Source organism: Pelodiscus sinensis, chromosome 1 (genome assembly GCF_052426305.1).
Source record: "Pelodiscus sinensis isolate ZL-2025 chromosome 1, ASM5242630v1, whole genome shotgun sequence".
NCBI classification, from domain to species: Eukaryota; Metazoa; Chordata; order Testudines; family Trionychidae; genus Pelodiscus; species Pelodiscus sinensis.
The window spans coordinates 327,996,248-328,020,122 of NC_143052.1; the positions used below are offsets into that span (position 1 = coordinate 327,996,248).

A 23,875-nucleotide genomic window follows, 5' to 3' on the forward strand; every position below is an offset into this window, starting at 1 on the left:
GGCCTCTCTAATTTAAATTCACCACTTAGTTGACATTTGAGTAACAAATGAATTTTCTCATTTTCAGGGAGTCAAAATAACTGGAACATTGGGTCACAAACCATGCTTTTGTGTCTAGGTAAGAAGTGCTGATGTGACTCCTCAAATGAATGGTTAGTACCCTAAAGTGCCACACTACTTTATTAAAAGATAGCTGCAGTGGCACAGGAGCCAAGCAAACAGAGCTGTAAACAGGGGAGTTTGAGTGGGAGTTTTGTTGGAGGGGCAATGTGCTGGGAGAGAAGCTGAGCCCTGATTAGGGGGCGGAGCTTCTCTGATTAGGGGTCCTATAAAGGTAGCCTTCTAGTCAGGCAGTAGCACAGATAGCTGTAGCGGCACAGAAGCCAAGAAAACAGAGCTTGAGTGGGAGTTTGCAAAGGGAGTTTGGATTGTGGGACTTGTTTGGAGTTTGTTTTTGCTGTGGAGAGGGTGTTTTGGTTTGTTTTTGTGTTCACCGGACTAATAGGATTTTGGTGAGAAAGTAGATAAAACACAGAGGCATTAGTGGCCATGGCCCAAGTAGTAGAGAACACAAGGAGGATGATTGGATGTGGTAGCTGCAGTATGTACATGATTCTGGAGGGGGTACCTGAAAGGAGTTTTGTTTGCATGAAGTGCCGCCTGATAGAGCTGATGGAAGAAAAGATCCAAGGACTGGAGATGCAGGTGGAAACTCTGATCGAGTTTAGAAGGAGGTTTGAGGTAGATGATGGGACAAAGGCATGACGTGGCTGAAGGGGAAAGCTTAGTTGAGCCAGATATGCAGATGGAAGCAGGATCAAGGGCCTCAGAGGGGGGACTGCTGGGCGAAGAAAATGGACAATGGAAGCATGTGACTCAGAGGACCAGGCGGAGGAAAAGATGGGTCAGTGAAGGAAAAATAGAGCTCAAGAACAGGTACGTGGAGCTGGAAAATGTAGAAGGGGTACAGCAGGTAGATAATGAAGATGGAAGGGTAAGGAAGAAGAGAAGAGTGGCTAGTCCCATAGATAAAGGGGAAGACTTAATGGAGACAACACCAATAATGAGCATTAGGATTACAAGGGAAAATAGGAATGGCAAGGACTTGCAGCCAGAGGAAGCTAGAGATAGACCAGAGAATTGCACTATCACTAAGAAAAGGCAGGTCTATGTGATTGGGGACTCCTTATTGAGAAGAATAGATAGGCCTGTAACCAGAGCTGATCCAGAGAATAGAAGGGTGTGCTGTCTGCCAGGTGCTAAGATAAGAGATGTGGAACTGAGGTTGAAGAGAATTATTAAGGGAGCAGGAAGGAATCCATTGATCATCCTTCATGTAGGAACAAATGATACGGCTAGATTCTCCCTGGAACGAATTAAGGGAGACTATGCTAGGCTGGGGAGGATGCTCAAGGAAATTGAGGCTCAGGTGATCTTTAGTGGGATTCTGCCTGTTCCTAGAGAAGGGCAACTAAGATGTGACAGGATTATGATGATCAATAGATGGCTTAGGGGCAGTGGTGCTATAAGGAGGGCTTTGGGATGTATGGTCACTGGGAGGCATTTATGGACAGAGGACTGTTCTCTGGAGATGGACTTCACCTAAGTAGGGAGGGAAATAGACTTCTAGGATGGAGGCTGGCTCAACTTATTGAGAGCTTTAAACTAGGAATTTGGGGGAGACGGTTGGGAGATGCCCAGGTAATCTCTACGCCAGATTTTAACACTGAGAGGGAGGAAAACGAAGTAAGAAAGGCTATAGCTGGGGGTAGGAGAATGAACATGAGGAAGGGTGGGGTGGATACTAGTCTAATAGGTCATATTGGAGGTATAACATCCGTGCCAAATTGGGTAAAGAATGTGAATGAGGCCAAACAGCAAAAATTAAGATGTTTGTACACCAATGCGAGGAGCCTAGGTAACAAAAAGGAGGAACTAGAGCTATTGGTCCAGGAAGTGAAACCAGATAATATAGGAATAACAGAAACATGGTGGAATACTAGGCATGACTGGAGTACAGGTATTGAAGGGTATGTGCTGTTTAGGGAAGACAGAAATAAGGGTAAAGGTGGTGGAGTCGCATTGTATATCAAAGATGAGGTAGATTGTAAAGAGATAAAAAGTGATGGAATGGAGAAGACAGAGTCCGTTTGGGCAAAAATCACATTGGGGAAGAAAACTATCAGATCCTCCCCTGGGATAGTGCTTGGGGTGTGTTATAGACCACCAGGATCCAATTTGGATATGGATAGAGACCTCTTTAATGTTTTTAATGAAGTAAATACACATGGAAACGGTGTAATCATGGGAGATTTCAACTTTCCAGATATAGACTGGAGAACAAGTGCTAGTAATAATAATAGGGCTCAGATTTTCCTAGATGTGATAGCTGATGAATTCCTGCATCAAGTAGTTGCTGAACCAACAAGGGGGGATGCTATTTTAGATTTGGTTTTGGTGAGTAGCGAGGACCTCATAGATGAAATGGTTGTAGGAGACAACCTTGACTCGAGTGATCATGAACTAATTCAGTTTAAATTAAATGGAAGGATAAACAAAAATAAATCTGAGACTAGGGTTTTTGATTTCAAAAGGGCTTACTTTAGTAAATTAAGGAAATTAGTTAGGGAAGTTGATTCAGCTAAAGAAATTATGGATCTTCAAGTGGAGGAGGCCTGGAATTATTTTAAGTTAAAGTTGCAGAAGCTGTCGGAAGCCTGTATCCCTAGAAAAGGGAAAAAATTTATAGGCAGGTGTGTTAGACCAAGCTGGATGAGCAAGCATCTCAGAGGTGATTAAGAAAAAGCAGAAAGCATATAAGGAGTGGAAAATGGGAGGGATCAGTAAAGAAAGCTACCTTATTGAGGTTCGAGCATGTAGGGATAAAGTGAGCGAGGCTAAAAGTCAGGTAGAGTTGGACCTTGCAAAGGGAATTAAAACTAATAGTAAAAGGTTTTATACCCATATAAATAGGAAAAAAACAAAAAAAGAAGTAGGACCGCTAATTACTAAGGATGGAGTGGAGGTTAAGGATAATCTAGGAATGGCCCAATATTTGAACAAATATTTTGCTTCAGTCTTTAATGAGGCTAATGAAGAGCTTAGGGATAATGGTAAGTTAACAAATGGGACTAAAGATAAGGAGGTAGATATTACCATATCCGAGGTAAAAGCCAAACTTGAACAGCTTAATGGGAGTAAATCAGGGGGCCCAGATAATCTTCATCCAAGAATATTAAAGGAACTGGCACATGAACTTGCAAGTCCATTAGCAAACAATTTTTAATAAATCTCTAAACTCAGCCATTTGACTGGAGAATTGCTAATATAGTTCAGATTTTTAAGAAAGGGGAAAAAAAGCGACCCGGGTAACTATAGGCCTGTTAGTTTGACATCTGTAATATGTAAGATCCTGGAAAAAAATTTGAAGGAGAAAGTAGTTAGAGACATTGAGGCTAATGGCAATTGGGACAAATTACAACATGGCTTTACAAAAGGTAGATCGTGCCAAACCAACCTGATCTCCTTTTTTGAGAAAGTAACAGATTTTTTAGATAAAGGAAATGCAGTGGATCTAATCTACCTCGACTTTAGTAAGGCATTTGATACAGTACCACATGGGGAATTATTGGTTAAATTGGAAAAGATAGGGATTAATATGAAAGTTGAGAGGTAGATAAGCAACTGGTTAAGGGGGAGACTACAGCGGGTCATATTGAAAGGTGAACTGTCAGGTTGGAGGAAGGTTAATAGCGGAGTTCCTCAGGGATCAGTTTTGGGGCCAATTTTATTTAATCTTTTTTATTGCTGATCTTGGCACCAAAAGTGGAAGTGTCCAAATAAAATTTGCGGATGACACAAAGTTGGGAGCTATTGCCAATTCAGAAAAGGATCGGGATATCATACAGGAAGATCTGGATGATCTTGTAAATTGCAGTGATAGCAACAGGATGAAATTTAATAGTGAGAAGTGTAAGGTTATGCATTTAGGGATTAATAACAAGAATTTTAGTTAAGCTGGGGACACATGAGTTGGAAGTAACGGAGGAGGAGAAGGACCTCGGAGTCCTGGTTGATTATAGAATGACTGAGCTGCCATTGTGACATGACTGTGAAAAAGGCTAATATGATCTTGGGATGTATTAGGCGAGGTATTTCCAGTAGGGATAAGGAGGGGTTAGTACCATTATACAAGGCATTGGTGAGACCCCATTTGGAATACTGTGTGCAGTTCTGGTGTCCCATATTTAAGAAGGATGAATTCAAACTGGAACAGGTACAAAGAAGGGCCACTAGGATGATCCGAGGAATGGAAAAACTGTCTTATGAGGGGAGACTCAGGGAGCTTGGCTTGTTTACTTTAACCAAAAGAAGGCTATGGGGAGACATGATTGCACATTTTAAATATATTAGAGGGATAAATACCAGGGAGGGAGAGGAATTATTTAAGTTTAATACCAATGTGGACACAAGAACAAATGGATATAAGCTGGCTAGTAGGCAGTTTAGACTTGAGATTAGACGAAGGTTTCTAACCATTAGAGGAGTGAGGTTCTGGAACGGCCTTCCAAGGGAAGTAGTGGGGGCAAAAGATCTATCTGGTTTCAAGATTAAACTAGATGGGTTTATGAAGGGGGTGGTTTGATGAGATAACATGATCTTGGTAACTAATTGACCATTCATTATCAATGGAGGGATGATAGGAGTTACTATAGAGAACTTTCTGGGTGTCTGGCTGATGAGTCTTGCCCACATGCTCAGGGTTTAGCTGATCGCCATATTTGGGGTTGGGAAGGAATTTTCCTCCAGGGTAGATTGGCAGAGGCTCTGGAGGTTTTTCACCTTCCTCTGTAGCATGGGGTACAGATCACAGCTTGAGGATTCTCTGCATCTTGGGGTCTTCAGAGTATTTGAAGGCTTCAATATCTGAGATATAGGTGAGAGGATTATTCTAGGAGGGGTGGGTGAGATTTTGTGGCCTGCACTGTGCAGGGGGTCAGACTAGATGATCATAATGGTCCCTTCTGACCTTTAAAGTCTATGAGTAAAAGTGTGCATGCCATAGGATTAGATTGTGCCAGGGTGTGTGTGCAGCCTCAGATTACAATCTGCACTGTTTGTTGGAAAGTAAAATGCTTCATATTGCAGATTGTACATGGGGCTGTATTCCATTTGTTTTTGAAGAGCCATGTAAAACTCACTGTTAATTAGGCCTATTAAACTTGCCACCGGACTTTTTTGGTGCAAGAAGAATACAAGCTTTACTCTCACTTAACTGGCAGCTATTTCTATACTGGTAGAAATAGGTGGAGATGGTATTTCATAAACAAATAATAAACACTTGTTCTGCTCCAGAATGTAGAGACAATGTCGAGGAACTGTTATGATGATTGGCAAAATGTTCAACTGCTCTGAAAAAGAGTGACTGATGACAGCCTTTCTGAACATATTAGTTCTGTGGCTCTTATCCAGCTTGCTCTATTTTAGGGACATGCTCTTGATTGGATGGATTAAGGGTCAGTGGTAGTATCAGATTAAAGGGAAAATGTGTTAGAATCAGAACTATGTTTATTGACACTTTCTGTTTATGGCAGGGTTTTTTTTAAACTTGGCATGAGTGATTTTTCTTCCCTTCCCCAAGGAGAAGACCTGTGCTTCTGGAAATGTATGCTGGTATAACCCCATCGTTAAAAAATTGCTGCTTCAAGTATGTTTATTTTTCTGTGGCTATAAAAGTGACCTCTCTTTAGGTGGAGCACACATTTAGAAAGGAAGGCGAGGGGCTACAAAAAAAGCTTCCTCCTCAGGAAATGAGAAGCTGGCCTGCTCATAAGGTAGGAAGTTTTACCCCACCCTCTTTTTAATTATTTTATCACTTATTTACACCCTGCATTTTTTGGCTTTTGTTCTTAGAGAACTTTTTTCTGTCACTTTCTCAATTTGAGACGCATTTCAATTTTAGTAAGTAGTAGTTTAATTTGGTGATAGAATGAATGCTTAGTTTGAGTGCTTTCTCTGCACATGAGTGAAGTTTTGGGTGCTGTGTAGACTTAGTCAGATGAAGACTTTATATCAAATGACGGGAAAAGATCAGAAATGGAAAGAGGCCTTTCTGTTGAAGTTACTCTTCAGAATATCTTATACTAGCAAATATCAGAGGGGTAGCCGTGTTAGTCTGAATCTGCAAAAGCGACGAGGAGTCCTGTGGCACCTTATAGACTAACTGAAGTGTAGGAGCATAAGCTTTCGTGGGCAAAGACCCACTTCGTCAGATGCATGTAGTGGAAATTTCCAGAGGCAGGAATAAATATGCAGGCCAGGATCAGGCTGGAGATGACCAGGTGGATCCAATCAAGGAGGATGAGGCCCACTTCTAGCAGCTGATCTGGAGGTGTGAATTCCAAGAGAGCAGAAGCTGCTTTTGTAGCTTCTGCTCTCTTGGAATTCACACCTCCAGATCAGCTGCTAGAAGTGGGCCTCATCCTCCTTGATTGGATCCACCTGGTCATCTCCAGCCTGATCCTGGCCTGCATATTTATTCCTGCCTCTGGAAATTTCCACTACATGCATCTGACGAAGTGGGTCTTTGCCCACGAAAGCTTATGCTCCTACACTTCAGTTAGTCTATAAGGTGCCACAGGACTCCTTGTCGCTTATACTAGCAAAGTTTGTCCTATATGGATAATTGCAGAAGCTGTAATGGGAAAGGATCCAATATTTATTACAATACAACTGTTGAGGTCTATCCCGATGGAGCCTGTCCTATAGGTTCATATCGTTGGAAATGCCTCATAGAGCAAACCTGTGGTTTCGCTTTACCCATTGAACTATTTGTTAGCTCTTTGGGATAAAACTGCAAGACAGATTTTAATTGTGTGTGTGTGTGTGTGTGTATGTGTATGTATGTATGTAACTTTCTATGCTTCGACACTAAGCAAAACATTTTCTGTCCTGTAGGCACTAGCTTACCTAACGCTCAACATGGATTGAAAACCTTGTCAGAACGGGAAAATTGCTGGGTATGATTTAGTGAGTGACTTGTGCTGTGCTTGGACTTTGAGATTCAGCAAGTTAATTTCAGTTTCCCCTGTAGCTGAAACTAAAACTAGGTTCTTATGTTCTCTTACTGCAGCTTCAGAAACCGTGAAATCAATTCTTCACCCAGGCTTTGCTGGTGAAACTTGAGTGTTCTTCTAAAAATGGTTTCTAACTTTCATGGTTGCAAAGACGAGACATATCTACATTGTCAGACAATTTGAAACCATAGTTTTGAGGTGTCAATTTCCTGGGCTGCTAATTCAGAAATGAAAATAAGCAACATTAATGAGTTTACTAAATGTTAGCAGAATGAGTATTTCAGACTTAACTTTCTATGACCACTGCCCAAACCCTCATCTTCTGAAGTGTGGTAAACACCAAGATAAAAAATATACAACATATTGAAAATAGAGTGGAGGAAGCATGAAATCCATGTCAAGTAACATGTATTTTCATTGAATCGGAAACAGTTGCTACAGAAGTTCCAGTTCCTTGTGCTGGAGTGTTGCAGAATCCAGGGATCTTGTCTCAGAACCACTGCAGATTGTAGTGACTTAACAGTAGCTAGTTTTAGTTGGTGTCTAACTACTTCTATTATAATTCATAGAAGTTGTTGTTACAAATACTACTGTAACTGCACTGCAAGGTATCTGCATCCAACAGCACTCTTCTGATGGGATGTTCAAAACACAGTGCTATAGCAATTCAGCATTTGGCATCGTTGGTTTTCATGCTGCTGTGTGCTTGTGAAACCTGGTATTACTGTTGACACAAACTTGAGTTATGCTTAGGAATAGAATTTATCCACGTTTAGATTCCATACAATATAAGAGCCCTCTACAGCTGGTCAGTAAATGCACCATTAACTGTTTTTCTTTTTAAAGGGGACTTAATTCCGCTACTACGCAGACCACATTTCATTGTGATGAAAGAGTAGTTGGAAAGACAGTATCATGACACCAACTCGTTTGGCAGGTAATAGATTTAAAACAGCTGAAATACTTAACTTTCAATTTGGAAAGTATATAATTGGAAACAACTCAGTATGAAAACTCAAAACGCAACAGATTTTAAGAATGTCTGATGTGAAGAAACTGCAATCAAAGGGCTAGAATAAAATAGAAATTCTGCTATGGTGTGCTCTAAGCATCAACGACAAGGCAGTCCTCTAATTGGGCAAAATAATCACATAATTTTGGATTGTTACCTATATCTGAAATTAGAATAATTCTTACATATGTGTTGTTAATTAGTGCCTCTAACTGTGAAGATTAAATAAACTGGTGTCTGCAGGATGGCTGTTCTGGTACACATCTGGGCTTAGCTTCATTTTTAGAGCTTTAAGGTGCCATCCACATTATCGTGGGACAACTCTGGCCTTTTCCGCCACAGGTTTTATGGAATCTGGTTTAATCAGTGGTCATTACCAAGGATACTAGGAAATGCCATTTCTGGTGTGCTGTGGACATGACCATAAAGTAACTCCATCAGATTTTGGCACAGCTACTTTCGTGGCACTAAATCTGTTGGAAACAATATGAGATCAAAGAGCACTTTCAAATCACAATTCCTGTTTTGTGTAAATACTTGGCGAATCTTTTTTTATGTAGGTTTGTTCTGTTCAGAATAGTCAGATTGCAGCAGAAGCTTATGTAAATGAGCTTAAAACCATCTTTCAGACAAAAATCCCTGACTATGGAATACTTCTAATGAAGTAAAAACAGATCTTTATCTGAAGCTCCTCAGTCATCTGAAGAGCAGTTTATCCCAGGACTCTTGCATTTAAATGTAACTGAAGAAAACTGCCTCTGAGTAGTGTTGTTGCCGCCCACCCTCCCCCTGTTTATATTATATCTCTCCCTTAGCTGTATTTTATCACTTTATACTAACCAAATTGTCAACTCTTTAAACCCTTAGGGTGTGTCTAGACTACTTAGTTTTGTTGACAAAAGTGGACTTTTGTCGACAAAACTATACCAGCATCTACACTACTGCTGAGTTCTGTCGACATAACGTCGACAGAACTCAGCAGTTTTGTTGACGCTGGTATACCTCATTTTACAAGGCATAACACCTTCTGTCGACAGAGTTCTGTCGACAGAAGGTGTTATTGCCTGTAGGGTTGCATCTAGACTACAGAACTCATTGTGTCTGGACGCTCTTTGTCGACAGATACTGTCGATAAAACCCGGTAGTCTAGACGTACCCTTAGTGTCTTGACAGTCACTGACACACATTCCAAATGAAGACCAGGAAGTGATTTGGATATGGAAAACTCTCAAACTATATTTTTCCTGGAACTAGACTGTGGACTTCTGTATATGCCATCTCTGAGTCGGCTTCATGACACAAAGAATTTTGTTGGTCTTTAATGGGGTTACAGACAATCCTTAATTGAGAATTATGGGTATAAGAATTATTAATGGTTTCGTGTTGGCAGGTGCATAATGATGTTTCCAAAAACTACTTGCGAAATCTCGCTCCAGATCTTGTCTTTATAATTGGCTCTTACTCTGATCCATTTTTAAATCTTCTATTCACTTAAGACCGTGGTCACCAACCAGTAGATCGTGATCTACCGGTAGATCTCAGGGGCTCTAAGAGTAGCTCTTGAGCCGTCTCTGAACTGTGCACCTGCGCAGTACATTAACATTAGATTTCATCATTTAATGTAGGCGGGGCTTCAAGGAAGGGGCGGGGCAGTAGATCTTCGCTTGTTCTGAGACTTAAAAAGTGATTTTGTGTGTGTAAAGGTTGGAGACCACTGACTTAGGACAACAGCTGTTTCATATTAAACAGAAAACTTCCAAGTAAGGAAAAAATCCAAGACAAAAGCGAAACCTGCAAAACTGAGCAGAGGAAATGGAGATGGAGAGGAAGAAGATTCTGCTGATGTGCCTGGGTCTGTGTAGGAAGTGCTACACAGATCAGAAAACTCTTACATCACGGAAACCCAAAAATTCTGGTTACTGCAACCCTGATTCGGACGCTACGTATCTTCATATGTGGCGGCAGGCATTTACTTCAAACAAACTGTTCAGCATTCACCTTGAACGTTCAGTTATTGCAAGTGATTGACTTACAACCAAGATGTTGTTAGAAGTATAATTGCACTGTTTTTTGGGTGAGTTACAATTTTATCTGTAGACACTGTCAAAAACTCAATGTTTCAATAAAAACACAGTAATAAAGGAGCTGTTCTTCGTACTGAGTAAAGTAAAACCTCAAAAGCTTTCTATCTGTAGAAAAGGAAAATAAAATGTCAAATTAACGTACCTAAATTGGTTCAGAGATTAATACAGCCTTTTGTCACCCTCCCGGTAGCTTTTTAAAAAGTCTGAACAGCTTTCTGCCTCCATGGAAAACAGTAATAAAATTTGAAATGTGTAACAAACTTAATGCAAGTGATACACAGCACGTCGCTTTCAGAAGCATTTTGTTCTTTTGTTTTTGTCCATCTTGGACAGAAACAGAACTTTGTGCTAATAATAATGGCTCTTTTGCAACCCACAACTCATAACCAATATGAGTTGTGCTACTTGTAAGAGTGAACAGTAACTGAACACATGGTTACAATATTCTCTATTCAGCATATCTGTCTTTCACTTATCTTTATGAAGTCTTAATCTTCCATGCCTCTGTCCAAATTTTAAGCTAAATGTCAATTATGGAACACAAAACGAATACAAAAACATGCTCCGTGATGATGGATCTACCAAATGTTTAAGGTGTGGAAATGTCATCTCTTAAACTGTGGAATAAATTGGGGTTCCTGAGTGTGTTTTGCACAATGTCAAAGCAGCACTGCAATCTCTCCAGTCCTCCCCGTGCAGCAGCAGTTTGCTTGCTGCTGTGTTCTTAGGGCAGAACATGAGCATTCCAATTATTTGTTCTTGGAGTCACTCAGATTCTTCCCAGAGCTTTGAAAGAGGACAGGGCTCATGCCTGCAGGTCTGCAGAAATCCTAAAACACTGAGCAGATCCATCAGGGTAGGTATGGTGGGATACTGGCAGAGGCTAGTTGTCTCAAATGGCTTTTTGTCAACAATAAAGGGGGGGGGGAGAGAGACATCTTAGAGCTGGAAGTTTTTTGTCACCAAAGCTGAATGTCTTTCCCAATCAAGTCCTATTGCAGCGTAAATGCTCACTGTTTTGCGGATAAAAGGGAATTTTTGGCAACGCTGCCAGTATAGTCTAGGCCTAAATTAATAAATTGTTTGTAGTGATGGTCAGAATTCCCAGTCTGGAGTGAGAATATACAAACAAATCACTATCCCACAGCAAACATAATTCCAAATGGAGACAGGGATGAGAACTGTGCACTGAAAATCATCTCATTGTGTTGAACCTTAGCAAGTTAGAGAAATGGTCAGAGGTAAACAGGATGAGGTTTAATAAAGAGAAATGCAAAGTGCTCCACTTAAGAAGGAACAATCAGTTCCATACATACAAGATGGGAAGCGACTGTCTAGGAAGGAGCATGGCGGAAAGGGATCTAGGGGTCATAGTGGACCACAAGTTGAATATGAGTCAACAGTGTGATGCTGTTGCAAAAAAAGCAAATATGATTCTAGGTTGTATCAACAGGTGTGTTGTAAACAAAACTCGTGAAGTCATTCTGCCGCTCTACTCTGCACTAGTTAGGCCTCAGCTGGAGTACTGTGTCCAGTTCTGGGCGCCACATTTCAAGAAAGATGTGGAGAAATTGGAAAGGGTACAAAGAAGAGCGACAAGAATGATTAAAGGTTTAGAGAACATGACCTATGAAGCCAGGCTTCAAGAACTGGGCTTGTTTAGTTTGGAAAAAAGAAGATTAAGGGGGGACATGATAGCGGTTTTCAAATATCTAAAAGGGTGTCACAAGGAGGAAGGAGAAAATTTGTTCCTCTTGGTTTCTGAGGACAGGACAAGGAGTAATGGGCTTAAAGTGCAGCAGGGGAGATTTAGATTGGACATTAGGAAAAAATTCCTAACTGTCAGGGTGGTCAAATATTGGAATAAATTGCCAAGGGAGGTGGTGGAATCTCCCTCTCTGGAGATATTTAAGAACAGGTTAGATAGACATCTGTCAGGGATGGTGTAGATGGAGCTTGGTCCTGCCTTGAGGGCGGGGGGCTGGACTCGATGACCTCTTGAGGTCCCTTCCAGTCCTATTATTCTATGATTCTATGAACCACATGAGCAAGCCATTAAAAACAAAAATAAATCAGTTCTGTCCCGTAGGTTTTTCCTCTTCCTTTGGCGCTCAAAATAACACAACTTGTGGCTTGCTTTTTAACTACTGAATTGAAGTATCTGTAAAATGAAACTGCAAGACCGATTGTAGTATCAAGCTTGCGTCAAGAGTGATCTGAGAACTGCTTAACTTCTTTTTAGGCATGAACTTGGCATACCCCTCCCTCAGCATTGTTTGAAAAATGACCCACTGGATCTGGCAATGGAGTTGTTGTTGGGTAAGGTTTTGCAGTTGCTTTTTATTGTACTTGAGCCACCTGATTTCACATTGCAGTTCACATGATGAATTTATCTGTTCAACTGCTGGATGATTCACAAAAGAACTAAATTCTAATTCTGAAGAGAACTGTTTAAAAACAGCTTATTTACAACACTGCTATTGGTTAGAGAAATATTACTCTTTAATACAGAAAACCTGAGACTTCATTTGATTTTTACCTCTGCATTTTAGTTCAATTCGAATAGTTTTGGAGAGAAGGAAACATCTTGAGTTACTGCTGCTTCAAGAGGGTAAGTCGTTCCTTTCTTTGTATTCCTTTTTCCTAATAGTCTTTTAATAAATTGAAACCATAGCTGAATTGCTGTTCAAAAAGATACAAATGGCATGTATTGCAATCTTGTTCTCTTTTTATTTGGTGGGAGGAAGTTGAGTAACTGAAGTAGACTGAAAGCTTCAGAGAAATGACTTATTGAAATTCATCGGTCTGAGATGGGACTTGCCCTTGGAATTCATGAGCACAGTAGGGTTGTTAAAAAGCAGATAATCCTGTAACAGCTGAAAATTGCAGGGCAGCAGCTGGCTTAGGCTGTTGTATCTATCTGAGCTAGCAGGGTGGGCATCTGTGTGTAACCATTAATAGATACCCAAGCTTATTGGTTAATCGGTTAACCACTGCAATGGTTATACTTGTACATCCCTAGTGATAGTTGCATGAAGCTACAATATCTTGGTATCTGGAATTTGTTCTCATGCTGCTGTGCTTGTCCAACTTGATGTTTGACTTTGCTAAAAATTTACTTGGTAAACTTAGTATTCTGAAATCTTTGTCTTCTCCTGCTCATCTCAGACGAATAGCTTACCTGTCAATAACTATATCTAACAGTACAGAGTTAAGGAAATCCCCTATGACAACTCTGTTCCTGTTGCTTTGTCCCTCCTCTCCCTAGCCTAGGAAAGGGGCTAGAAACCCACGCTTCATCCCCTGCAGGCCAGATACTGTGGTTAGGCAGTGCCAGTGTAGGTAAGTTAATCATGACCCTTGTTCTGAGGTTGACGGTCAACTAAGCATGCTGATACTAGAGGCGTTAGATTTCTGTTTAAGCTGGTGTATTTCAGGAGGGTGCAAAGGTTGGTGACCTGAATTTGGACCCCTTTGGGTCAAGGGTTCTGGTGCTAAACCCTGGAGAAAAAAATAGTTCCTTTAGAAATATCTAGGGGGCCTTTTGCCGATAGCTTTTCTATAGATGTGACGTGTGCATCATAATTTCCTCATCTTGGGTAAAACTCACACTAATACAGTGGTCTCCAACCTTTTTACACCCAAGATCGCTTTTTAAATGTCAGAAGAAGCCAATATCTACCACCCCATCTTTCCCCCAAGACCCCACCCCTTCCTTGAAGCCCTGCCCTTTATATTCTCCTTCTCTCCATCACTTTCTATCCCCAGCCCTTATACACTCTACACTGCTGCTTTTTTTCTGATTCTTCTGTAGGAGGAGGTTTTTCCAACATTTGGCCTGTCTAGATGGGATCAAATGTCAGAAAAACCTTCTTTCGGAAGCCCCCTTATTTCTCGTGGAAGAAGGAATACAGGGGTTACCGAATGAGCATGTTTGCTCTTCCACTAAATAAAGCGGAAGAACAAATGTGTCCCTGGATGCAGAAGAGTTTTTCCGGATATCTCTGGAATCCTGAAAAAACTACTTCAGTCTAGCTGTACCCTCACTGAGTTGAGACAGGATGTGTGGGCTCTGAGGTGGGAATGAGGGATTTGGATGTGGGAAGGGGTGAGAGGTGCAAGCTCTGGGAGCAATTTGCATGCAGGAGGAGGTGAAGGGGATGCTGGCTTGCGGAGGGGGCTCCAGGCTGGGGAGTGTTGAGGTCAGATGGAGGGTTGGGGGCACTAAGCAAGCCATAGGCTTGTGGCTTTGAGGGTGCGGGAATTTGGGTTAGAGTATGTGAGGGGCTCAAGGCAGGGGGTTCCAGTGTATGATAGGCTCAGATCTAGAGTGGGGGAGAGGGCGTGCAGGAGTGTTCTGAGTCAGTGGTCACTGACCCACAGAAAAGTCAGTTGAGGGCCACACAAGTGAGATGAAGAGCTTTTTCTGAAATAACTTTGCTGTGTAGACATAGCCTCAGTGACCAAGGGATTTGAATTACATCTGCATCAAAAAAACTACAGTGAGACTGACTAGAATCAGGGTGGGAAATAATTTTTGGGCCTGGCTGGCCTGGAATCCGTGGTGCCTAATTTGGAAGGGGCGGGGCCAGAATACTTTGGGGGAGCGACAGGGCCTCTGTGGATTGGATCCGGCCATTTTGCCCAACCCTGGACTAGATGAATTCAGACCACAAATTGTTGTGAACTTATTATCAATGTAGAAGGATGTCTTCATCACAAGTCCCACTTAAGTCAAGGAGTTTTGAAGTGGGTGGCTGAATTTTTTGTCAACTTGTAAGTCACAGCTGTCAGTAGTGTTTGCAATCAAAATGTTGTGTGGTAGAGGAGCTTGGTGCTGCATTGAGCATGGATGATAGGGAAGGAGAAGATGTTGTGGGATGCATGGCACCCCAATGCGGTTGCCCCTGATGGTGCAACCTAAATGAATACTAATTCCTACCAAACCACATCTTCCTGTCCTAAAAACACCTCGGAAATTCAATACAAAAAACTTGACAGAGTGGTGGTATGTCATCCCTTGCAGAATGGTGAGTTGATTAAAACTTCTGAAAATCAGGAAATAAAATGGTTTCACATTTCCTCGCATCCTTCATTCTGCTTTTTCAGCAATGCCCCAGTTGTGGCATGAATATTCATAATTGCATTCTCTTCTCCTCCTCTCCCTCCCCCAGGTCTCGAATTTTGCTTAACTCCTTGTTCTGCATTGGGACAATATGCCACCGAGCAATTCTAACAATGTAGTCTCTCGATACAACTGAAATGCAGACTTGTAGTTGAAATAAATACTGCCAAATGTATAACCAATTAATTACAATCAGCTGTATTTGAACAGTGTATACATAATCCTACTTTCAACAAAAGTGAGACATCCCAGTTTGTGTTGCCAGCACATCTCTGGTTTTTGTTTTTTGTTGTGGACAAAAACTTGGAGTAAGTGCTAAGAATAAACCCTTCTCTTGCAACCCACAGCTCATCAATATGTGAGCTGTGCTACTTCTGAGAAGGGACAATCTTTGAATATGCTTTACAGTAGAACAGAATTTCTATGAACTAGATAACTCTGCCTGCATCAAGTTCTGTCTAAATATCTAACAAAGGTTTAACTTGTTTTATTTGGAAGCTGGTGAAATACTATTGGCATTAATTATGGAAGTGACAACGCTTATTGTAAGTCATAGCCATGTAAATTCTATAAGATTCTATAAGAAATTCAGGTACAGGTTAATATCTAATAAATATGGTGCAGCATGTATATTCGCAAATTCAACAAGGGGATTACAAAAACAGCAGCCATTCATGCAACTTTCTAGGAAATGGGGCTTATTGTATTTGGGATGCTTTCTGGAGTCCTGTTGCATGATTTGAAGAAGTTTGATAGCAAGATTTGTTTCTAGGAACTGGATCTCCTGTACCTTCAAAAGATTTGATAACGCATTTTGCACTGTTTAGCTGTTTATTCCAGGATACCGTATTTTCCAGTGTATAAGGCGACTGGGCGTATAAGACGACCCCTTAATTTATTAGTTAAAAGATAGGTTTTCGTCTTATACTCACCGTATAAGACTACCCCCCCTTAAGAGGCCAACTGGCAGCGCCCCAGCGCCCCTCCGCCTCCCCGGCTTTGCTCCCGGTGTCCCTGGTCTGCTGGAGACGGTCCCCAGCAGATAAGAGGCACCGGAAGCAAAGCCGAAGCGGCGGCGGGGTGCCGCGCCTCTGAGGCTTTGCCAGAGCAAAGCCTCAGAAGCGCGGCACCCTGCCGCCGCTTCGGCTTTGCTCCCGGTGCCTCTTATCTGCTGGGGACCGTCTCCAGCAGACCAGGGACACCGGGAGCAAAGCCTCTGAGGACGCCGGCAGCGGGGCCCCTCCGCGTCTTTGCTCTGCGTCTTCCTGGTCTCCAGACCAGGGAGACGCGGAGCAGCTTTTCTCGCCCTGGAGTACACGGGCGGCGGGACTGCGAAGTCCCGCAGTCTGTGTCCTCCGGAGCGAGAAAAGCCCCGGCGTATAAGACGACCCCCGATTTTTGGGGGATGTTTTTTAGCATAAAAAGTCATCTTATACGCCGGAAAATACGGTACTAGGGGGGCAAGATTTATGAGGTAATCTTTTTTGGACCAACTTGGTGGTTGGTGATGAGACAGAGTTCCATGTAAGCTTAAAAGCTTGTCTTTCATCAGTAGCTAAGTTTAGTGGGCAAAGAAATCTCTTATCTAATTGCTTAATGTCAGCATTTGAACTGCAGCTTGGAACTAATGTAAATGGGTAATTGCGAACCACATCCTCCTACTTAATGCAAATTGAGTAATAAGATTACAACCCCTGGCCTCTCTAAATTTACCACTTAGCTGACATTTGAGTAACAAATGAATTTTCTCATTTTCAGGGAGTCAAAATAACTGGAACATTGGGTCACAAATCATGCTTTTGTGTCTAGGTAAGAAGTGCTGATGTGACTCCTCAAATGAATGGTTAGTATCCTAAAGTGCCACACTACTTTATTAAAAGTGTGCATGCCAAAGGATTAGATTGTGCCAGGGTGTGTGTGCAGCCTCAGATTACAATCTGCACTGTTTGTTGGAAAGTAAAATGCTTCATATTGCAGATTGTACATGGAGCTGTATTCCATTTGTTTTTGAAGAGCCATGTAAAACTCACTGTTAATTAGGCCTATTAAACTTGCCATCGGACTTTTTTGGTGCAAGAAGAATACAAGCTTTACTCTCACTTAACTGGCAGCTATTTCTATACTGGTAGAAATAGGTGGAGATGGTGTTTCATAAACAAATAATAAACACTTGTTCTGCTCCAGAATGTAGAGACAATGTCGAGGAACTGTTATGATGATTGGCAAAATGTTCAACTGCTCTGAAAAAGAGTGACTGATGACAGCCTTTCTGAACATATTAGTTCTGTGGCTCTTATCCAGCTTGGTCTATTTTAGGGACATGCTCTTGATTGGTGGCTTAAGGGTGTGTTAGAATCAGAACTATGTTTGTGGCATGAGTGATTCCCCTCCTCCCCCCAAAAAAGACGACCTGTGCTTCTTGAAATGTATGCTGGTACAACCCAATTGTTAAAAAATTGCTGCTTCAAGTATGTTTATTTTTCTGTGGCTATAAAAGTGACCTCTCTTTAGGTGGAGCACACATTTAGAAAGGAAGGCGAGGGGTTACAAAAAAGCTTCCTCCTCCAGAAATGAGAAGCTGGCCTGCTCATAAGGTAGGAAGTTTTACCCACCCTCTTTTTAATTATTTTATCACTTATTTACAACCTGCATTTTTTGGCTTTTGTTCTGAGAGAACTTTTTTCTGTCACTTTCTCAATTTGAGACGCATTTCAATCTTAGTAAGAAGTAGTTTAATTTGGTGATAGAATGAATGCTTAGTTTGAGTGCTTTCTCTGCACATGAGTGAAGTTTTGGGTGCTGTGTAGACTTAGATGAAGACTTTATATCAAATGACGGGAAAAGATCAGAAATGGAAGGAGGCCTTTCTGTTGAAGTTACTCTTCAGGATATCTTATACTAGCAAAGTTTGTCCTATATGGATAATTGCAGAAGCTGTAGTGGGAAAGGATCCAATATTTATTACAATACAACTGTTGAGGTCTATCCCGATGGAGCCTGTCCTATAGGTTCATATCGTTGGAAATGCCTCATAGAGCAAACCTGTGGTTTCGCTTTACCCATTGAACTATTTGTTAGCTCTTTGGGATAAAACTGCAAGACAGATTTTATGTGTATGTGTATGTGTATGTGTATGTGTAACTTTCTATGCTTCGACACTAAGCAAAACATTTTCTGTCCTGTAGGCACTAGCTTATCTAACGCTCAACATGGATTGAAAACCTTGTCAGAATGGAAAAATTGCTGGGTATGATTTAGTGAGTGACTTGTGCTGTGCTTGGACTTTATGAGATTCAGCAAGTTAATTTCAGTTTCCCCTGTAGCTGAAACTAAAACTAGGTTCTTATGTTCTCTTACTGCAGCTTCAGAAACCGTGAAATCAATTCTTCACCCAGGCTTTGCTGGTGAAACTTGAGTGTTCTTCTAAAAATGGTTTCTAACTTTCATGGTTGCAAAGACGAGACATATCTACATTGTCAGACAATTTGAAACCATAGTTTTGAGGTGTCAATTTCCTGGGCTGCTAATTCAGAAATGAAAATAAGCAACATTAATGAGTTTACTAAACGTTAGCAGAATGAGTATTTCAGACTTAACTTTCTATGACCACTGCCCAAACCCTCATCTTCTGAAGTGTGGTAAACACCAAGATAAAAAATATACAACATATTGAAAATAGAGTGGAGGAAGCATGAAATCTATGTCAAGTAACATGTATTTTCATTGAATCGGAAACAGTTGCTACAGAAGTTCCAGTTCCTTGTGCTGGAGTGTTGCAGAATCCAGGGATCTTGTCTCAGAACCACTGCAGATTGTAGTGACTTAACAGTAGCTAGTTTTAGTTGGTGTCTAACTACTTCTATTATAATTCATAGAAGTTGTTGTTACAAATACTACTGTAACTGCACTGCAAGGTATCTGCATCCAACAGCACTCTTCTGATGGGATGTTCAAAACACAGTGCTATAGCAATTCAGCATTTGGCATCGTTGGTTTTCATGCTGCTGTGTGCTTGTGAAACCTGGTATTACTGTTGACACAAACTTGAGTTATGCTTAGGAATAGAATTTATCCACGTTTAGCTTCCATACAATATAACAGCCCTCTTCAGCTGGTCAGTAAATGTACCATTAACTGTTTTTCTTTTTAAAGGGGACTTAATTCCGCTACTACGCAGACCACATTTCATTGTGATGAAAGAGTAGTTGGAAAGACAGTATCATGACACCAACTCGTTTGGCAGGTAATAGATTTAAAACAGCTGAAATACTTAACTTTCAATTTGGAAAGTATATAATTGGATACAATTCAGTATGAAAACTCAAAACGCAACAGATTTTGAGAATGTCTGATGTGCAGAAACTGCAATCAAAGGGCTAGAATAAAATAGAAATTCTGCTATGGTGTGCTCTAAGCATCAAAGACAAAAGCCAGTCCTCTAATTGGGCAAAATAATCGCTTAATTTTGGATTGTTACCTATATCTGAAATTTAGAATAATTCTTACATATGTGTTGTTTAATTAGTGCCTCTAACTGTGAAGATTAAATAAACTGGTGTCTGCAGGATGGCTGTTCTGGTACACATCTGGGCTTAGCTTCATTTTTAGAGCTTTAAGGTGCTATCTACACCATTGTGTGACAACTCTTGCCTTTTCTGCCACATGTTTTAAATGCTCAAGTATTACTTAGGAATCTGGTTTAATCAGTGGTCATTACCAAGGATACTAGGAAATGCCATTTCTGGTGTGCTGTGGACATGACCATAAAGTAACTCCATCAGATTTTGGCACAGCTACTTTAGTGGCACTAAATCTGTTGGAAACAATATGAGATATGAGCACTTTCAAATCACAATTCCTGTTTTATGTAAATACTTGGCGAATCTTTTTTTATGTAGGTTTGTTCTGTTCAGAATAGTCAGATTGCAGCAGAAGCTTATCTAAATGAGCTTAAAACCATCTTTCAGACAAATCCCTGACTATGGAATATTTCTAATGAAGTAAAAACAGATCTTTATCTGAAGCTCCTCAGTCATCTGAAGAGCAGTTTATCCCAGGACTCTTGCATTTAAATGTAGCTGAAGAAAACTGCCTCTGAGTAGTGTTGCCGCCCACCCTCCCGCCGTTTATATTAAGGCATCTCTCCCTTAGCTGTATTTTATTACTTTATACTAACCAAATTGTCAACTCTTTAAACCCTTAGTGTCTGACAGTCACTGACACACATTCCAAATGAAGACCAGGAAGTGACTTGGATATGGAAAACTCTTGAGCTATATTGCAGAGGTAATAATGCATGTCAGCAATTCTGATAACCAACAGTAGGTCTATGCTTAAGGTCATTTCAAAGAGGGTTTGCATGGCTGTGAAACCAGCAGCTCTTAACGCAATGACCTAATATTGAAATCCTCTGCAGGATGCCACAAGCACTCAGTGTGCTCTGTGGCCTATTCCTGAGGAGATATAAGTAATGTAGCCAGGCTATTGATTTAGTGGCACACCTCTTCCTCTTCCACTTCAACATTATAGATCCAATGTGACTGCCAATTCATGGGAAAATATTTGTGCTAGTTTCAGAACTGAATTTCTTCAACCAAGTTTCTGTCTTCAGAACTGGAAGAAACAGTTTAAACAAACTTTAAAATATAATGGAAAGTGGCTTCTGGTGTACATTACTTCAGTTGGCCCTTTTGTCTTTAAGTCCCAGCTGCGCATCCTGTTTTTGGAGCAATCTGTGGAACCTAAAAACCTTGGAAGCTCACCTGGATTAACTTATTTCACATACTTTGCAATTTCAGTGGCTGATCTCTCAACCAAAAGCCAGCTCTGGGTAACCTAGCCATATACTTTCACTGAAGCAAAAGCAGATTTGTATGAAAACGTGTAGATGGTGAGGTTTCAAATATCCACTAATCATTGATTGTGGGAACCTCAAACATGTAGTAGCACCATGGTGAGGCACTGGGAAAGAATATATCTCGTAATTTGACCTCCCTACTTCCAGCACCGGGGCTGTAGTGACTTCTTGAGTAAGCTATATTGAGCCATCCTTTATTCAAGAAGAGTTTCCGTACTTGTTCTCCCTTGTCTTCTATCACAGTTTTACATAGCTTGCCATCAGAATTAGCCTTCTTAAACAGCCGTCACTTAGGCATATAATATTCCTTCATGCTTGATACACCACTACCTACAGTTGCTTTTTAAGAGCGGGTCAACTTTTAAATCACAGCCACTCAATAGGCTGAATGCAGACCAAATCAGATGCTCTTGAATGGACCCCAAAATCTTATTTACCACTACTGGCTTATTTTGTCTGGAGTGTTTCACATATATTCTCCCACTAACAGTGTTCATTCAACCTACAGTAAACTTCCGATAATCTGGCACCTTTAGGACCCAGGGGGTGCTGGATCATCAGATATGCCGGACTATCAGAAGGGGGAGCTATGATGGGTCTGGGGTGGGTTGGGGGCCGTGCCACCCCAGATCCCTCATAGCCCCCCTTCCAATAGTCCGGTTCCGCCCCAGGCGTCCCCGATTCAGCAGCTGCCGTAGAACCGCCCCTCCGTGCTGTAGGACCAACCCAGCAGCACCCCGGCTGCTCTGCCGCAGGCGTCCCTGAGTTAGCTACTGGTCAGTTTCAGCAGCCGCTGAATCAGAGCAGCTCCAATTGTCCGGCTGTCCCAAGACTTCTGGGTTCCTGATGGTGCCGGACCATCAGGAGTGCCGGAGCATTGGATGCCGGACCAATGGAGTTTTACTGTATTTAGTCCATTTCTGATTCCATGAGTATTTTCACCAACCAGCTGCACTGGATAGACTTGATGAGTCTTCCCTGCAACACTGCAGAGGGTGACAGAATTTAAATTCTATTGTATAGATTTAGGACTCAAAGGATGCCTCGTTTACCTGTCACTAACTTGTCTGGAATTAAGCATGCTCCCAGACTAATAAATGTAATGCTTTATTATAGGAAGTAAGTGTAACTTAAGTCTTACATGGTTAATAGTGTATAATAGCTGACATGACTAATTATATATACTGATAGAATACTAACTTGGTATCTTCTGCCTGTTAGATCACCAAACTCAGCAATGTTTCCTGAAGAATATATGCTTAATTTTTTAGGTCTGAGACACCTCCCTAAGCCATGGACAATCTTAATGTCTTGAGATTGCATCTCTTCACTGGATGCTACCCATCACATTTTTTTTAAACCTCATATTTTGGAGGATTTAATAGAATGAGTCAACTTCCAGTTGACAGGAAACTTCAGGATGAACTGCTGCTATATGGACTTGGTTCAGTTGAATGTTGTGAGCCCTGAACTATGATCCTGAAATGTATTTGTGAATAAATGAGAATCATTCAATAAATTACTGTGTGCAAACTGTGGTGTCTCTTATTCAGTGTAGGCACTAAAATGTGAAATGAGTTCTTTAAAATGAAGCATTTGGCCTATCTGCTACCTTCCTTTATTGTTGATCTAGTATTGAGTAAGGCAGCTGTGTGCAGTTAAAAAAAATTGCTTACAGGTTAGTCCCTGCATATATACCTACATCTCCTCAGATTTTGGAGAATCACAGCTTTCATTGGCTGTGAAATGCTGTTCACAGTTAATGCAAGCAGTGGGAAGTGTTGCAGATGGCAATTCCCAGCCAGTGTGAGCAGTGATCCTCCAATACTTGTGGAGGTAAACATGGAGGTGGGGGTCCTGCCAGGAGCTAACTCTGCAGATGGGATCCAATTTGATTTGAGTTTGTAGATAAGAGCTGATTTGTGTGGACTTAGCTCAAGCAGCAACTTGCTGAGCTGGGGGAAGAACTATTAGCTTGAACTAAAGATGCTGCATCTTCCATATATTAATGAAGATGACTTTTCAAAATAAGTTGTGTATTTTAATATGAAGCTTTGAATCACACACACAGGAATGTAAGTTGTAAAATGGGATGTTAATGAAACTGAGACCCATTTTAACTCCCCATTTTTTCCTGCAGTGTTCATTTGTAAAAATGTTCTGTTGTAAAAAGCTGACCCACTCGTTACTTGTTAGACAAATGTGTTCCACCATATTAGCTCTGAATAATTGGTGAGGAAAAAAGTGGTTTGAATGCCTCATGTTGGAATGGAACAGAAGATACATTGATCAAGCAACACTGAGGAAAATTTAACATTAATCCAGCTGAGAGTAGTTCACTGTAGCACTAATTCATTGCAAAACACATTGTAGCTTAAAGACTTACTGCATTTACATCTTAAATGTGGTCTTAGGTAAGTTTCTAACTGGACTCATGGTAGTCTGAGGCTAAAAGCTTTCTAATCCAGACCTTTTGAAAGTGAAGCAAGTTGTGTTGAGGAAAAGGCTTTAGAGTGGACTTTCACAGGTCCAACTTTGTATAATGAGTTGTCTTGCTCTACATAAACTTACAGCATTTTCCTGGAAATAGCTTTCTCCCTTATGTCTAGTTTATTCTAAGGTTCCTTCTCAAAGTCAAGCTGTTTGCTTCAGGGTATTTAGATCACTGGGACAGCAATTGTACATTAGCAAAATTAATTGTAATTTCATGTTCTGCAGAGG

The 23,875-nt window shown here is 41.1% G+C and overlaps 1 protein-coding gene and 12 non-coding genes across 15 annotated transcripts in view; all 13 read left to right on the forward strand.

Annotated features, from left to right (window-relative positions):
* The window catches only part of TAF1D (TATA-box binding protein associated factor, RNA polymerase I subunit D), a 42,925-nt gene extending 20,238 nt beyond the window's left edge, over nucleotides 1–22,687 (forward strand). For 2 of the 3 annotated variants that reach the window (XM_075919354.2, XM_089775754.1), the window contains one exon: nucleotides 68–5,744. In XM_075919354.2, the coding sequence (XP_075775469.2) occupies nucleotides 1,543–2,799 (1,257 nt within the window). In that variant the 5' untranslated portion in view covers nucleotides 68–1,542 and the 3' untranslated portion in view covers nucleotides 2,800–5,744. The other variant, XM_089775755.1, reaches the window with a different exon arrangement.
* Nucleotides 5,379–5,450, forward strand: LOC112545899 (small nucleolar RNA Z40). The gene has a single exon (XR_003089487.1). It is a non-coding gene; the product is annotated as a small nucleolar RNA Z40 (small nucleolar RNA).
* LOC142826629 (small nucleolar RNA SNORA18) lies at nucleotides 6,735–6,866 on the forward strand. The gene has a single exon (XR_012900862.1). It is a non-coding gene; the product is annotated as a small nucleolar RNA SNORA18 (small nucleolar RNA).
* On the forward strand, nucleotides 7,674–7,814 carry LOC112545907 (small nucleolar RNA SNORA8). Its single transcript, XR_003089496.1, has one exon. It is a non-coding gene; the product is annotated as a small nucleolar RNA SNORA8 (small nucleolar RNA).
* LOC112545900 (small nucleolar RNA SNORA32) lies at nucleotides 8,456–8,576 on the forward strand. Its single transcript, XR_003089498.1, has one exon. It is a non-coding gene; the product is annotated as a small nucleolar RNA SNORA32 (small nucleolar RNA).
* Nucleotides 10,469–10,594, forward strand: LOC112545905 (small nucleolar RNA SNORA40). The gene has a single exon (XR_003089494.1). It is a non-coding gene; the product is annotated as a small nucleolar RNA SNORA40 (small nucleolar RNA).
* LOC112543724 (small nucleolar RNA SNORD5) lies at nucleotides 12,547–12,618 on the forward strand. Its single transcript, XR_003086940.2, has one exon. It is a non-coding gene; the product is annotated as a small nucleolar RNA SNORD5 (small nucleolar RNA).
* LOC112545904 (small nucleolar RNA SNORA40) lies at nucleotides 15,561–15,686 on the forward strand. The gene has a single exon (XR_003089493.1). It is a non-coding gene; the product is annotated as a small nucleolar RNA SNORA40 (small nucleolar RNA).
* Nucleotides 17,505–17,576, forward strand: LOC142826626 (small nucleolar RNA Z40). Its single transcript, XR_012900859.1, has one exon. It is a non-coding gene; the product is annotated as a small nucleolar RNA Z40 (small nucleolar RNA).
* Nucleotides 18,272–18,403, forward strand: LOC112545902 (small nucleolar RNA SNORA18). The gene has a single exon (XR_003089490.3). It is a non-coding gene; the product is annotated as a small nucleolar RNA SNORA18 (small nucleolar RNA).
* LOC142826628 (small nucleolar RNA SNORA8) lies at nucleotides 19,201–19,341 on the forward strand. Its single transcript, XR_012900860.1, has one exon. It is a non-coding gene; the product is annotated as a small nucleolar RNA SNORA8 (small nucleolar RNA).
* Nucleotides 20,005–20,125, forward strand: LOC112543721 (small nucleolar RNA SNORA32). Its single transcript, XR_003086938.1, has one exon. It is a non-coding gene; the product is annotated as a small nucleolar RNA SNORA32 (small nucleolar RNA).
* Nucleotides 20,634–20,766, forward strand: LOC112545908 (small nucleolar RNA SNORA25). The gene has a single exon (XR_003089497.1). It is a non-coding gene; the product is annotated as a small nucleolar RNA SNORA25 (small nucleolar RNA).
* Nucleotides 22,688–23,875: the final 1,188 nt, after the last annotated feature.